This window comes from Streptopelia decaocto (genome assembly GCF_964273445.1).
Source record: "Streptopelia decaocto genome assembly, chromosome: 1".
Classification (NCBI taxonomy): domain Eukaryota; kingdom Metazoa; phylum Chordata; class Aves; order Columbiformes; family Columbidae; genus Streptopelia; species Streptopelia decaocto.
Window position 1 is genome coordinate 52,401,449 of NC_138663.1, and position 16,918 is coordinate 52,418,366.

At 41.7% G+C, this 16,918-nt stretch overlaps 2 protein-coding genes across 2 annotated transcripts in view; both read right to left on the bottom strand.

Moving 5' to 3' along the window:
* The window catches only part of OTOGL (otogelin like), a gene marked incomplete at its 3' end in the record, with an annotated part of 91,155 nt that extends 87,482 nt beyond the window's left edge, over positions 1-3,673 (bottom strand). The window contains exons 1-3 of the mRNA XM_082072954.1: positions 3,574-3,673; positions 2,593-2,632; positions 1,450-1,498 (exon numbers count right to left, since the gene is read on the bottom strand). Coding sequence (XP_081929080.1) covers positions 1,450-1,498; positions 2,593-2,632; positions 3,574-3,652 — 168 coding nt within the window. The 5' untranslated portion in view covers positions 3,653-3,673. The remainder of the gene's footprint in view (positions 1-1,449; positions 1,499-2,592; positions 2,633-3,573) is intronic.
* Positions 3,674-10,335: 6,662 nt separating this feature from the next.
* On the bottom strand, positions 10,336-14,080 carry RPS16 (ribosomal protein S16). Its single transcript, XM_082065609.1, has 6 exons — positions 13,979-14,080; positions 13,837-13,892; positions 12,729-12,830; positions 11,863-11,959; positions 10,670-10,717; positions 10,336-10,530 (listed from the first exon to the last, which is right to left on the bottom strand). The coding sequence occupies exons 2-6, from the start codon at positions 13,882-13,884 to the stop codon at positions 10,385-10,387; spliced, it is 441 nt and encodes a 146-aa protein (XP_081921735.1). The 5' UTR covers positions 13,885-13,892; positions 13,979-14,080; the 3' UTR covers positions 10,336-10,384.
* Positions 14,081-16,918: the final 2,838 nt, after the last annotated feature.

Genomic DNA, 16,918 nt, shown 5'->3' on the forward strand with positions numbered 1-16,918 from the left:
CGGGGAGCATCGGACTATAAGGAAGCCCTGGATCTGACCCAGCAATCTGCTACTGGAGTTTGTCACGTCGCATCATCCCTTCCAAGAGCTGATCCCATTCCAGGCTGAAAGTGCTCTGGGGTTTTTGCCCCCACTAGTCTGATTGGAAAGTTTACCAGAGTGAAGTGCTGGGTAGTTAGATATTTCCCTCTCACATTTATTCATGGCCAGTTTCAATCCTTTTGTTTTATAAAGCTTGGCCCTTTTGCTTAAATAGCTCTTCCTCCCTGTGGTTTATTCCCTCTCTGAGGTACTATGAGAAAATAGTTACCCTTCTATGCTCCCCACAGACGTATACGCCGGCCTTCAGCTGTACAGCTAAGCAAAACAAATTGTTCAAGTCTTTGCTTGTAAGCTCATTTCTTTCTTCCCTCCTGCCACCAGTCAGGAGTCTGAGCTAACGGATCTCAAAGTGAACAGCACTGTGCAAGGAACAGGCCAGGTTGAATCTCACTAATGCCTCATATAACACCATAAATGCTTCCCTTTTCCAACTGGAAATACTGTGTGGGGTGCCTCCAAGTCACACAATCTGTCTAAAATCAACCTGAAATGGACTTCACCAAGTCACCACCTGTAAGCCCTCTGCACAAAAACTATTCCTGGTCCCCCTGGTCTGTCGTTAGCCGGAGAGGATCCTTTCCCTCCCTGCACAACAAGACCTTTTTCCATTTCTCCTGCTAGTTACTCTGAGCCAAGTCTCCTCAGGAATGCAGCTTTTGGCCTTTGCATTATTTCAGGAGGTGGAGCACCCTCCTGGGACACCATCAGTCCCCAGGGCCCATTTCCCTCAGCCACACCAGCTGCCCTCTGCCTCGATCAGGAGGCACACAGATCTCAAAGGGACTCAGAGAAAATCTTCCATGGTTTAGCTGCAGGCTCCCTGCAAGGCCATGAGGAGGGACTGCCTTGGGCTTCACACCTGCCCCCATCAAATGGGGTTATAACCCTTGTTTGGACTCCAAAACCTGAAATGTATATCAGCAGTGGAATGAGATTCCACCATTTGTTATTTAATTTCAGTGCAACATGGCTGGACACAGCGCTGAGGCAGCAGTGGGCTGGGGCAATGGAGGGAGCGCTGCTGTCGGCGCCACCATGGTGCCTCTCACCAAACACTGACAGTTTTCTGGGGCTCTCTGTTCTCCTTCACAAAAGATGGAGGCGTCACGGTTTTATTTCCCACTCGGCTCGTCAGGGTGGGTCACCCACCGGGCGCCTTGCTGAGAGCGAATGAGGGGGTGAGGCCACGGGCTCAGGTGGGGGTGAGCAGACAGGGAATGGCCGCTCCTCCTCCCTGTCCTCCTGCCCTTCTCCCCACAAAGGCTCCTTTGTAAGGACAGCAAAAGCCCAGAGGAAAAAAAGGGGGGAGGATTTCCCCTCCCTCCCACCTTTGGAGGTAAAACCTACCTCGGCTGTTACAAGATCTCTTTTCTGTCGACTTGCATTAAACCCGTTTCTGGAAGAAAACAAAAAGGATTTTGTATAATCAAAGGTCCTTGGAGCAACCTGAATAAGCAGGTCCTCAAAGAGAAGTGTTTCTCTCTGATTACCATCACTTTATCAAAGAGGTCTTTCTTGGGTTAACATTTTAAAAGGTGATTTTTTTTTCTTCTTTTTTTTTTTAATTTTCATGGTCTCAGTTTTCAGAATTGGGAAGCACTCCGAACTCTGCTCGGACAGGGAGGTACCTGGAGCTTGTGGGCGAGACACAAACAGGCAAAATAGGCTTACACAACAGGATACAAAATTGTAAAGCATCTTCATATTTACTTAACTCTGGGTGTGAGTGGCTGCGAGTTCCCCCCAGTATTATTTGAATATACCCTGATGGTACTTTTAATAGCAAGAGATGTATCTCCAGCTGTAGCTGACTTAAATTTGTGACTAAGTTTAGAAAGCAGGGCATCAAACTATAAAACATACCTAGTTTTATCAACAGTCCAAGATGGTATATCATTTGACATGCATGTGTGTTCGCTAGATGTATATTGGAGCTCATTAGATATCTGAAGCTACGTCCAACTGGATGCTTCCATTGAAATTGATGGCAGAGTTCCCATTTAATTCAATGGGATCAGGAACATTCCCTAGTTTGGGTTTTGTTTGGATTTCAGCTTCTACATGAAAACTCGTATTGAAAATGTTTATTTTAAGGCCGTATAGCACTTTTCTGTGCTCCAAAAAGCAGCTAGGATTTTATCATGCAATTAAAACTGTAGCAGGGTACTCATTTAATGTATTTTTCCAGTAATGAAATCATGATCTCATCCTGGTTTCATTCCATTGTTGCTCTAAGCTTTCTTTAGACCATAGAAGTGTCATTTTTCATATAGATCTCAATTTTTCAAACAGAGGACCAGTGTCCTTTATGTAAATTCTTTGAGAAGAGTTGTAAACACTCTGAAAGTGTGTTTTACATCCAATGTACATGTGCATGACATTCTACATGTCAAATTCAAGGCTATATTTTATGTTCTAGCTTGCAATGCGTCACACTTATTCATTCTTGTTCTGTTTGTAGGACTTGACAAATAAGGAATAAAAACTTACCTTGAAGTTCTTCTCAATAGAGAAAGCTTGCAATAAGATCCTGTAGATTAAAAAGTCATCACATTAAACGGTTTTTCTACAGCCTCACTCTGCACTTAGCAAACAGCAGTTTGTCAAGTTTAAAGCAACACTATTGAATTTTGGTTTTGAATGACCCTAAGTTTTCCAGAGCATCTTCACACAAACTTTTTCTGTTCCCAAGGAATGTAGCACTACATGTTTTCCTTCCTGAGAGTTTGATTCTGTCAAGTACTCATCACCCACAAGAGAATTCATAGTTCTTCCAAGGCTCAGACTAAAACTAGTAAAATACAAGAGATGCTTAGAGCTTTCCAGAATCAAACCTCTACTGCGGTTACCTATAATAATTTTCTGAATGTTACTTGGAATTGTAATCCATTTAAAACACTCTAGACACCACACTTCAAAAAAACACAATGAACCAAACAAAAAAACACCACTCCTTTTTCATATTGCCTTAGAAATCTTTGTAGTTGTTGCAAGAAAACTGTCCATAAGGTCCATTTGTATTAAATAGAAAATAGGGTCATTTGCATAGCCAGAAGACCAATTATTTACCTTAGCATTCTAAAAATGCTTAAACAGACTACAGGTGCAGTCTGATCAAACCAAATCATAGCCCACTGAAAATCATTATCTGCTACCCACCTGACAATAATGGCAAGAAAGCCAAGAAACTCAAATTTCATTCCTAAATAATTATTTCATAACAAATTAAGACATAAAAATGTGTTGAAAAAAAAAACCCAAACAGTTCTATTTTAGTTTCTATGCTTTCAAAGAGAATAGTAATATATACTTCTTAAACCTGCATTAAAAAATACTTTTATTTATAAAATCCAGCAAGGGTAAAAAAAATTGCTTTATAATGACAGAAAAAGAAGTAGCCGTATTATTAAAGTATCTAGAAAAATATTTTTTAAAGTTTGTATTACTGCAAAAAAGGATTGAAGGTCTTACCTTGCAAAGAGTACAGCAGTGAATGAAGCAAGAATATACTCCACGGTATCATTAAATTGAGCTTTCCCACAATGTTCATTTCAGTATAACTTAGTAAGAGGAAATTTATCCAAATTAATGCATTTGATTACGATGGCATCTTAGAACTATTTATTTCTACAGCGTGTATAAATCCTTTAAAAGTCAGATAGCGAGATGCTTTATTTAAAATAATGCAATGCAGAAAAGGAAAAGGGAAGGAGACATGAAGCCTGGTAGCCACATGCAGCTTCAGGAGCTTTGCAAGCGTTGCGGACAACCGACTGGCTGGGTGTCTCTCATTAGTGATGCACGGTGACTCCTCAGCAGAGTCTGGATTAGTTACACTTTCGCTGGACCTGCGAGCATTATCCCTCTGCTGAATTGAATCGGCCCTTTATAACACAGCAGACAATGACACAGAAATGTTGCCATGTTGTGATGATCTGAGCGTTCCTGCAGCCGTCACGCACCTTTGTGCGCTCTGAGGTGTGTGCTGAGTGCTGCCCTTTACTGCTTACTACAGTGAAATATTTTAGCAAGAACCTGCAGTTATTCTGTTGTATAAACTATAACCAGATGGTTTTAGAAATTAACATATTAATGTTATTCTGAAAGGAGAAACATGAACTTCCATTAATACACCTGGATTTTTAAGAATACTTTGGACACATTTTTGTATCTATTTTGCATTTCATCACAAAAGCATCCCAGAACATAATTATATTTCATTTTTAATAAAACATGTTATGAAATGCTCATATTAGCAAAAATAAGAAGTCAACAGGCCCAATGGGGTTTGTTCCTAATTTTCATTAAAATGTAAAACTAGAATTTCACCCAAATTAGAAATTACCATATTTTAAAATAGAAATATCTTACCTGCTTTACTATAACATTAATGCTGCATTTTTAAAGACACATATAATGCTAATTGAAACTGCTGCTACTCATTTTATTTTGCAAAGCCTATCTTTTTCCCAGGATGTGCTTTGTGGGACCCTGTGAGCACATTACAGAGGGGGAGCTTGAACAACAATAAAATTCAGAACCTGGTGGCCTCTCTCAGGTAAAAAGTTCTCCTGTCATTTCTTCTAGCCCTTTCTCTTCCACGCTCCTCAGCTGGACTGGAAGAGAAAGCAAAAGAAAACACGAAACCTCTCCAACTGCAGACAAAGACAAACCCTGTGTCCACACAGTAGCCAAAAACACTCATGCTCCAGATCTGGACCGGCTGGACCGATGGGCTGAGGCCAACTCTACAAGGTTCAACAAGGCCAAGTGCCAGATCCTGCACTTGGGTCACAACAACCCCAGGCAGTGCTACAGGCTCGGGGAAGAGTGGCTGGAAAGCTGCCTGGGGGAAAAGGATCTGGGAGTATTGGTTGACAGCAGCTGAACATGAGCCAGCAGTGTGCCTAGGTGGCCAAAAAGGCCAACAGCATCCTGGCTTGTATCAGGAATAGTGTGGCCAGCAGGACAAGGGAAGTGATCGTGCCCCTGTACTCAGCACTGGTGAGGCCCCACCTCAAATCCTGTGTTCGGTTTTGGGTCCCTCACTACAAGAAAGACATTGAAGTGATGGAGAGACTTCAGAGGAGGGTGACAAAACTGGTGAGGGGTCTGGAGCACAAGTCTGATGAGGAGCAGCTGAGGGAACTGGGGCTGTTTAGCCTGGAGAAAAGGAGTCTGAGGGGAGACCTTATCGCTCTCTACACCTACCTGAAAGGAGGTTGTAGCATGGAGGGTGTTGGTCTCTTCTCCCAAGTAACAAGTGATAGGATGAATGGAAAGGGCATCAACTTGTGCTAGGGGAGGTTCAGGTTGGATATTGGGAAAAATTTTTTCGCTGAAAATGTTGTCAGGCTTTGGAACAGGCTGCTGGAGGTGTTTAAAAGACATGTAGATGAGATTCTTATGGACATGGGTTAGTGACAGTGTTAACGCTGGATCTGATGATCTTGAGGGTCTTTTCCAATCAAAATGATTCTATGATTCTATGCAGGTTTGGGATCACTAGTGGCAAGGATACTTATTGCAAGCTGATACGTTGTAAAACTACACTATGGAGTATTTCTTAAGAATTATTTCTATTATCGTTGAATCTGAGAGGCTGACATTCACACAATTTGAAATTCAATAATTTTTTTGCTTTGTTTCGTTTTTTTGCTGTCTAGCTCTAGGCTGGTCTCACGGACTGAATGCTTATCTGCAGCTGCAGAGCATCATCCGGCTTAGTTTCACCTTCTCCACGTGGTCCAAAACCACTCCAGATTGCAAACTGAAACAAAAGAAGTGAGCTCCTGCTCCAAACTGACACAGTCATGTAGTCATACTAATAGGCTGTAATCATTTATATGGCCACCTATCCTACAGGAGGTGGCAGAGGTAAATCAACATTTCACTCTCTCATAAATCTACAGAACGATGCCTGGAGGTTGCTGTCAAGCTGAGATGAGCCCAAGCACTAGGGCTTCCAAATTCCACTACCAGTCTCCGAGTTATCTCACTTTCAAGATAAATACAGTTTAGAAACTTCTTCAAACTCTTCTAAGAAATCTGACCTGGGATTCTTCCCCTCTTCAAGACCATTTTTCACATCATGGTTCATATGCAGCTTCACAAATAAATCTTTCCATCAATATAAATTAATTATTTTGGTTTAACAGAAACTATAAAAAATAGCCTTTTTTCTCTGTCTCTTTTTTTTTTTTACAATTTTTCTGTTACAAATTTGAGGGAATATTTAGTGTATATTAGTATTTCACAATTGCTTAGCTCGTAACATTTAAAAAGTAGGCCAAGCCTCATCAACTGCAAAGGGACTTTTTAAGACTTAGAGCAATAGGCTTCATTAGCTCTGGATATCTCTGCTCAAGGCAGGGTAGGAAGTAGCACAGTCCCAAGTACATGAAGTATGTTAGCTAATAAGGAAAAAAAATTATTTAGCCAAGTACACTGAACTGTAACTCCCAGGACTATATTAAGAAAGAGAGAGAAAAAAAATAATCCAATTATATCAAGGCAATAGCACACATTACCTATACCAGCTAGCGTAATACTAACTGGGACTTAATGAAAAATTTGAGGAGAAACAATGTGTTAGAAAATAATCATTTTGGTAAGAAAATAAACACAATACAGAACATACGTTGGCCCATACTTAGAAAATGTCAGTGGTACATTTTTAAGCTATAGATTTTTCTTTAAAAATAAAATTTAAAGTTCTCTATATTAATATATCTGCACGTCACAGTCAATAAATTAATTTGCCCCGAATTTTCCAACATAACATTTGAGAGGACTTAATTTTACATACAGGTTATGCAGTTACCAGCATTCTGAACACTGACGGAAAAAATAACCACCTTCAGAGCCAGGGCTACAAGCTTGCGCTGGTTTGGAATGAGATCCACCGTCTTCATGAAAAAAACAGGGTACTTTTTAGAGCTCACACTCCAGCCTTCACCGACCCAGTATTTTCAACAAATAATTCAAGTGAGGCCACGTTTTGATGTGCACGCCTAATCTGCCTAAGGATTAGTATCAATGAAACTAATGAGAGAGCTGGACAATACAAGGTCAGAGGCATTTATTCTGCTCCAAGAACCACCTCAACAGTGGCTCAAGAGCCTCAGCTAGGGCCTTGAAGATCGAACTGTTACTACTTCTCTGTGGAAGGGTGTCACTGGTCAGAGCAGACTGCCATCCCCACAGAAAAACAACATCAGGAAAGGAAACACCTTTATGAAGAAGTTCACCTTCAAACTTCATGGTAGTTCTCCTTCCCCAATGAAGTTAAGCCCTCTAGTGGGTGATCAGTAAGTAACCATTTAGAATAAAAGTCTTCAGCCACCCAGGCAGACACCAGCCTGATTCCATTGACATTTCTCATTTAGAAAGTCTGTGGAGATGACATCACTCTACAGGATTAATAGAGCATTTTTATAGGATCAGAGTTCAGTTCAGAAAGCATTTTTATTATGCTAAGAGCCTTTTGGTTGAAGAAACGACACGCAGGTATGACCTATGGATATATTAGTGGTAATGTTTTCTTTTCAACCTTTCTGTAAAAGAGTAGCAAAACAAAAATCCCCAATTGCTACAAGCTGTTCTGTGGGCAGAAAAACTGGTGAATTAGATTTCCCTGTAACTGTAGAATCCACACATAAGGTTACTGGCATCAGGTATTGCATCTCCTGCTGCCTCCCTGAGTTTCACACCCCAGTAACTTTGTGTTCTCTTTTTTTCCCTCCATCCGACTGCTCTAACAGCTCAGCAAAAACTACTTCTGGACAAACCACAGCATAGGGTGGGGATGTGCCAACTGGCAGGCCAGCACGCATCTCCTAAGCAGTGAGAGAGACATTGCTTTTCACTCACCACACAAGCCAAACAACTAAAAAGCTTATTTTTCCTCAGCTGGAGCTAATTAACATCTATCAAGACACCAGTTTCCACGGAACTCATAGGAATTCAAGCAATCAAAATGTGAAGTTGGCCCTGCATAGTATATTTTCCTTAGGAAGCCAGGCTAGGAGGCAGAATATCACATTCTTCAGCAGCCCAAGAGCTAGAATTTGTGAGCAACTCTACTGCAAGGTATAAGCTCTGAGGAACTCACTGGATGAGAAAAGGGTCAGGTCCAAGGGTGCAGAAAGGGAGGACTAAGGAAAGCAAACCATACAACTTCCCAGAGACACAGTGTCTGGAGGAGACTATCTCATTCACTTAGTGTGAGGCAAAAAACCCGATGTGTAAATTGGTGATAGAACATACAACAGTCCCTTCCCCTTCAATGGGAGTGTGAGGGGTGTGAACAAGAATGTTTACTCCAGTCATGTCATGCAGGATTTTGTGGCAGACGTTGGCAGCTAAAATGGGAGATGGATGAAGAATTTTTTTCAAGCTACACATTTAACTCTTGAATAACTACACTTCAGTAAAGATGCCTTTCTACAGAAGAAAAGCAGAGACATCATAACAAATCTATAAAAAGCCATGAGCACTCACTTTCCTAAACTAGAGCAAAAAGGCAAAATTGTACTATTCTTTCTAATTCCCCAACCCAATTCACAAAGGAAGCTGGTCCAGCTTTGGCTGAGTACACTGAAATTACCTACCATGAAACAAGTGAGAGAAGAAATACCACGTTAATAGAAAGCCCAACAAAAGTCTCATGTAACGAGGTGCTCCTATAACTATGTTGGGATTGGCACACAAATGTACAATGCACAAAAATACGACGCACAAAAATACCAGGCTTAGGGAGCGATGCAGCAGAAGCCAGGCTCTTGGTTGCTTGGGTCAGCTCATATCCAAGGCCTCATTCAATTACTTGCAACTCTTCCAAGGGACAGAATTTGCCCTTCCAACAGCCTTTTGTTGGCATATGCCACATCTTACTTGAAACTTTACTCTTCTTTGTCCCCAGCAGATCACTTCCAGAATGAAAATCCTCTTTTTTATTGGATGAAGAAACTGAAACTTCTCCACCATTTCTTTTTATGTTTGATACACACACACCCTAACTAGATCTTTGAAAATTACCATCATATTTTTGACTCCAGGTTTTTCCCACTTACCTCCCTAAGGCCTTCAAATTGCTGCACCTGGCTCACGACATAAGCAACTGTCTGCTGTCTCGCTTCCAAAGGGATTTTTCTGGGTTTTTTTTGTTTCTTTTTGGTTGTGGGTTGTGTGTGATAGGTTTTTTTTTTTTTGCTGGTTTTTGTTGGTTGGTTGGTTTTTTTTGTGGGTGGTAGTGGTGGTATTTTAATCATTTAACATTCTCTACGTCTACATCCCTCTGTGCTTGTACTGTGTGAACATGTGAAGGACAAATCATTTAGACCCAATCTTAGTTATAACATAAAACCTTTGTTTTACATTCACAAAATACTATTTTGAAAGGCAATATATGGAGTTTGTTATTAAAAAAAAAAAAAAAATCCAACATACCAATCCAGAAAACTGTATTATCTAGTAAAGCAAAAGTTCAATAAACCTCTCTTCTCTGCCCCCACAATTACATTGGTTTTCACAGTGTAAACTTTAAATACAAACTTTAGAACAAGTGCCTGAACACCCACTTCAGCACCATGTTGAGGCAGTTACCCTAACAAGGGTAAATTCCTTGCCACTGACTGCTAAGGATGCACAAACAAAAGCATTGCTGTAGACGATGCTCATTGCCATAGAATACACTATAGTGCTGTTTAGAATTTAACTCTCCGTGTGTATTTCAAATGAACATACAAGGAAAACAGAAGTCCTTCGCCAGAACACAAACCACCAGCACTGAAGCATTATGCCAAAAGATGCTTAATATGTTGTGTTACACTGGCGCAGCGCACTAAAGCAAGTCACGCAACACTGAAGTTACCAGCTAGGAATCAGATCCACACTCAGATACATACAGACTAAGTCTGTAACCAGGTTGAGACATACATTTTTGCATGGGATACTCACGCTGGACCACAATGCCACAAGTAGCCATCCAGGTACTGGAGAAGATCCATCTTTATTTAGATTTACCAGAAAGGCAAAGACTAAACTCTGCTTTAATCAACTGCTACAGTGCTGCATGTACTCACAGAAAAACATCATGTAAGCCTTCTTTAATTTCTGATAACTGCACATTTATCAACAGGAGAAAGCTTTTTCTTTGTTCCCAAGAGCCTACCTATCTAGAGTTACTAGGAATCTATCTACCCACACAGAAAAACACAATTTAGACACATGAAATGTATCAAATTCTCTTTATTGAGTGTCACATGACTGTAGAACAATTTTAACGGTAAGACTTCTGGTAGCGCGCACGAGCACCAGGTCCTCCAAATTTCTTGGATTCACAACGGCGAGGATCTGCAACCAGCAGAGTCCTATCGTACTGGATTAGAATATCCTTGATCTCTTTCTTAGAAGCTTCATCAACATCTGTTTAAAAACAAAAAATCTTCAGTTTAAGCAGCTGCACAGGCAACAAATTTATATTAATATATTTTGCATCAAAACTACCAGAAGCCATACATTTCCACTTAAGGCAACAACACATACAACAATCAAAATTACTTACATTTTTGATAGTAAGCCACCAATGCTTTGGAGATAGCTTGACGAATAGCTGTTAAAAAATTTAAAAAAAAAGGCAGTGGATCAGTAAGGATTGCAAATGTATTTAAAACTTAAACACAAAGTGCCAGTTATCTGAGATACTTGCTGTCTTGTTTCCTGCCAAATTTTCCTCTCCCTCAATTTCCCATCCCACATACTCCACGTGACGTTTACTTTGGCAAATGCAAAGAAATCTGTGCCAAGAGGCCACCCATAGTTCATTTGTTGATTTGACAGCTGCCAGCTAGCCAAAAAATTGTACAAGGGCAGTCCTGATCACCTTTCTGCCAACTACTAATGTAGGTTCATCTTCTACCTACAGGCAGTTTTCAAAATCCTCAGAAACACAGTTCTCTGAAATGTCTACACATTTCAACAAGGATAAAATGGATCAGTGTGTTCATAGACTGAGGCAATAGGGACAACAGGAAGATATCAACAGTTCTTCCAGCAGACCTCAATAAAACAAGCCTGTAGCACAGTAACCCAGCAATCAAAACTCGAAGCAATAGCATGAAGTTAACTGTAGAGATGTTGGTGTTCTGACAGATAACAGCCTAAAACCAGAATTTTGATGAAAATCGAAATTTTCTGAAAAATTAATATAATCAACTTGGGAGACTGAAACACGTCTATGCTCTTTCCGCAGCTTCAGCTCCACTTCACTAATCTATACCCAAACTGAAACAGCAGAACTGATCTATCACTTGTAAAGAGTGACTATATCAACAAGTATGTTTTCAGTCTTTTCTGCAAGGGAAAAAACTGCCCAGCTTTGCAGGTCAGCTGATAGATGGTTCTCAACAACTTCGAAATTTACAACTAAACATACAACTTCTAATGACAAATTCCCTTTTGCTCTCCCCAAATCTTTGTGCTCAGGAGCACCTGAACTTTCCTGTCACGCTGCAAGACACAAATATACTTTTCTCACATCTCCCAAAACTTCATCAACATACTTCATTCTACTTACTCTAGATGTTACCGATTTGCATATAAAATACAACCAATAAGCCCTTATGAAAAACTACATTTGTGTGGTGGAAAAAGAAATAGAATGTCAGGACGCACAAGTTACTATTCTAAACTAAAGCCTCTTAAATCTGTGGCTTGACCTGTTCTAGCCTACATGGAAGATCTGACACGGAACCATACCATAGATTTGTGCTACGTGGCCACCACCCTTTACACGGACTCTGATGTCAACACCAGCAAACCGCTCCTTCCCCAGGAGGAGGACAGGTTCAAGCAGCTGGAAAACAAAATGCAAAGAAAATTCACTTGTGATCAGAAACAACAAGGATCAGAGCTTGTAGTGTGTTTACCAGATATGAGGTTATTGAATGTTCTGAAAAACACAGCCTTGATTTTAGGACACAATTCAATGTAACTACATCTCCTGCAGAGCTCTTTGACACCTACCAGTGCTGTTATAAAATAAACTTGCTGAAGTCTTAAGTTTACCTTTTTATGTCTCAGAAGTCTTAATAGCAAAGCATACACACATGGTAATTCAGAGCAAGGGAACAGTTTAGTGGAATGCTACAACTACATCCAAAAAATAAATTGATTTTATTAAAATTAATATTCGAAGTAACTTGTGTGCGGTCTTCTCCACTGTTTATTACACTTTGTATTAACGTAGTCACTTTGATTCTCTCAGCAGTGTTCAAACAATTACGTTTTTAAGTCCTAAACAATCTTGTAAAAAGGAGGGGTTTAAGTCACTCATTTAAATTTTAAAAATAGATGTGTAGTGCTGAAAATACTTCGCAAAATTACATTAACATACACGAACCCAGTTAAGCGAAAAGCCCACCCTTCCTAACAAGGCAATCATAAGACAGTTTTCTGAATTTTCATAACAGCACTTTCATTTCAGGTAATCAGGTAACACACAACAAAAAATTTAGTACTACCAATAAGGCAACCAACTCTTCTCCATCCCCAAGCAATTATACATAAAAAGGTATTTGAACATCCAAGGTGGGGTGGCAGGAGGAGGCTGGGTGGATGCTTACTTTATATTGCAGAGTTCTGGGCTCAATCATTTCCAGAGGTCTTCCATTCACTTTAATGAGGCCATTTCCTCTCTTGCAGTGGGCAACAGCAGTTGCTGTTTTCTGAAAATCCAAATGCGTATTAGTACAGCATTTTCATTTTTGCATTAGCAGTGTGAAGCACATTTCTATTTATTTAGAACAATCTAAAAATCTTAAGTATATGTCAGAGATTAGCATCTCTCACTAAACAAAAACAGTTCTGCTGCTTACATTTGCAGGTATTTACTAAAAGTATTAAGGCACCTTCTTAATAAAATTTATTTAATTTACAGTTATAAGTGCTATATAGCTATAATAGTTATAAAGGAGGGAAAGATACCCTCTCCTTTCTGCAACACAATATTTTTGTGGCTCATGTCCTCACGAAGGCCTGTTAACTGGGACTATTCAAACGAGTGGATCCCAGAAGTGTGAACTGTGATATAAACTAGAACATTTATGGATATAAACCGGAACATAGGAGGTAGCATTCAAGTTTAAGAACAAACTTTTCACGGTGAGGGTGACAGAACACTGGAACAGGCTGCCCAGGGAGGCTGTGGAGTCTCCTTCTCTGGAGACATTCAAAACCCACCTGGACACCTTCCTGTGTAACCTCATCTAGGTGTTCCTGCTCCGGCAGGGGGATTGGACTAGATGATCTTTCAAGATCCCTTTCGATCTCTAACATTCCGTGTAACTTTTATTCTCCCACCACCCCCTGGTAACATGGCTGTCGCACACAGGCAATGAGTGAGGCCCCAACAGCCCGGGGACAACAGCGGCGGCTGCTTCCGAGAGGTGGAGCAGAGCTCGGACCCAGAGGGTTCGAACCCACCCCCTAAATGAGCGAATCTCTCCCCTCGCTCCCGCAGGGCCCCGGGGACACCGCGAGCCCAGCACCCACGGAGCACGACACGTGGAGCTGCCCAACAGGCCCCGCACCGCCGGCCGCCCGCGCCCCGGCCCCGCCACACGGCTCAGGCCAAGAGCTGGGGCCGCGGGATCCCGAGCGCCTGAGGTTCCCGGGCGCGGCCCAGCCCGGCAACGAGGAGGAGACAGCGCGGCCGCGGCGCCCCGGCCTCACCTTCCGCCCGAAGACCTGGACGCTTTGCAAGGGACCCTTGGCCGGCATGGTTGCTCCTGCAAGAGAGAGGGAGGCGGCGTTAGCGCTGCCGGGCGAGAGGGAGCGGGCAGCGCGTTGGAGGCCGGAGCCCCCGCACACTCACCCTCCCCTCGGCGGCGGCACCGCGAAAAGGCCGAACGGGGCTTCCCAGGCTCTTCTCAGGGGCAGCCGGGCCGCAAAGCGCAACGCCGTCTTCCGGCAGTGCGACAGAACACACGTCCAGCCCTCCCCCCTCCGGTCGCACTTTGCGGCAGCCCGGAGCTGGGCAGGCAGGCAGGGGGAGCGGGCGGGCAGCGTGCGCACTTTCCGTTAACGGCCGTCCCGTGCGGCCCGGGGAAGGAGGGAGGACGGACCGTGTCTCTGTCTCTCCGGTTCCTTCTGGCGGGGTCGCGGCTGCCGCCTCCCCGCCGGCACAGAGACGCGGCCCCCTGGCGCTGCGGCCGCCGGAGAGGCTTGATGGGCGCTGAGGATGGTTAAACGGCGTCCACAGAACCTTTTGTGAGGCTCTTCGCCTTGGCACCATGGTGCAGGGTCACCGTGGGGGACTACGGTGGGTCCGTGGATTCCCTGACGGAGGGTATGGGAACAGAGCTTGACCTTGAAGATATTAAGGTGCACCCGTGAGAAAGAAGGGAGTGAAAGGCTAACATTGACGGCAGCAAAATTAACCAATGGTATGTTACTATTGCGGCCTGTAACCAGTAGCAAAAAGACACATGAGCTGGTAAAGACTACATAAAAAGGCATTTGTGGCAATAAATGAAGACTCTACATAAGAACTTTGTCTATGTCGTTTGTCTGTCTCAACTGCAACAGGTCACCCAGTCTTTTCCCCCTCCCCGGTTTGCACTGTGGTTCATTGCGGGTTTTTTGTTATTTTAAAAAGTTGTAGTACACATAATTACTTCACTTTCTCTTTTTTACCCGAAAGGATGGAACCCTGCTTTCACAGCTACTTGAAGGACTTCTTGAGAGAGAGAGAGACAGAGGATGCACAGCCTGCGAGAGGCTTTTTCATCAGTTCCTTAGGAAGCATCTAGTGTTAGGTACCCAGTGACAAGCAGAACCCAGCTGGGCTTCTGGTATAAAGACAACAAAATGATACTTTCCCCGAAGGGCTTAGAGTCACTCTTTGGACCACCTTGAGATGCGGCAATACAAACCACATAGGGTTTTTTTAGTTTGAGGTTTGGTAAAGTGCTGGAGAAGATGAAGCATTAAACCCTGTATTCTATTCCGGCACTGGACACCAAGGCACATTCAGGCAATTCATTATACCAACTTAAATAGTCAGTGATCATTATGTTTAAAATAAGGAGTTCTTAGATTCAGGGCATCCACAGAGCACCATCAATTTGAGCTTTTATCTGTGTTCTCCTTGTTTAGTATCTGTCTTAAAACATGGAGATTAGTCACTTTCAGATTGAAAATATTTTACTTCTAAGGCTTCATATTTAATATGCGAAGTTTTCCAGAAGGAAAAAAGCAGAATCTTTTCAATGGAGCAAGGTCATGCTTCTTAGATATTTTAAACAATAGAGATTTAAATTGCTATGATTAATTAGAAAGTTGACTGCTCAAATGAAACAATCAGTTCCTTTGTCTTTGGACAGGATTTTAAATACTGAACATTAGTCATGAGTCATGTGAGGATTTAAACAAGCACTTAGCTTTATGCAATTGGAGTGATTAGTTCTATTCAAGTGAATAGTACTGTGCAGAGCATGTAAGACTTAGCACATCTCAAACCCCCAATTGTACAAAGCTTTAACATGTGACCCAAAAAGTGATGGTTTTTTTTAAGGCTGTTTCCTAAGGAACAGTGTTTATGCAGTCACAGATGTCTATCATCCACTCTTTTCTGATCATCAGGGGAAGGGGAATGGTCGCCAGCTTGTTGGACAGTTTCAGTTAGTTTTCACAGAATAATGGAAATTTCAAAACCAAATTAGTTTGTACATATTTGGTGAAAATATGTGGCTTTGTATAAGAGAGAACTTGCATAATGAAAACAGCTGCAAGAGCTGAAATACTGGACATTACAAAACCTTAGGTGAAAAAGAGAAAACATAATACCTAATTAACCCAGTTAGATGAAAAAGTTCAGCTAAGATTTAGGATCGACCCAAAGGTGAGCTGTTAGTAAATGAGTTTTGTTAGGTATCCAGGACACTTTTAAAGGAAAGAAAATCTCTATTTTGTGGGCATTATCTGAGATCTGCTAATGAAGATCTGTGGTTTAATACCAAGTACACCGTTAACTATGGGGTTTTCAAATGTCTGGGTTTATAAAGCTTACATTTTGGAAACATGCTTTTTTAAGTCCTTCAGAATTCATCTTCCTTTGGCTGTTCATCTGCTGTGTGCTCTTCCTGGAATTGAAAACATTAATCCTAGAAGAGCATGTGTATAAAACCAGTGATGTGCATACACCTATGTATCTTTCTGTTTTCTGTTAGCAAAATAAGAAGAAAAACAATGAATATTGGTAGTGTTGCCTAGAAGATAAGGTTAGAGGCTTTGTGTTCTTTTTTCCTTTGGGAAATGGGAATAGGAGCTAAAAGGCACTTAGAAACCACCTACCACAGAAATTAGGCTGTAATATGGGGAGAATTAGATCATAAGTATCATTGTACATAAAAGAAACAAAAAGCAGAGTGAGGGAAATCCCTCAGGTAAGATACTGTACTTTTCAGAAAAGTCCAAGCACAAACAATGTCACTACTTAGTTTTACTGGGAACAGAATATTTCAAAACAGTAGTGTATCTCTGATTTCAAAAGAATAACAAAGGAAGACTCTCCAAGCACCACCTACAGGCTCTTGTATTTTATTCCTTTTTATCTGTAAAATTGCACCTGTGGAATGTAAGGCACTTGTTTAGCAGCCTTCTTATTTTAACATTACTGTGCACCAGTGTGAAGAGTTACACAGCACACAGAACTCAGTATTCAGGCCCAGAGAAATTAAAGCATATTTGCTGGTAAACCACTCTTAACAGAAAGAGCATTTCAAGAGAAAGTTGGCAGGTTTGAACCCATCTT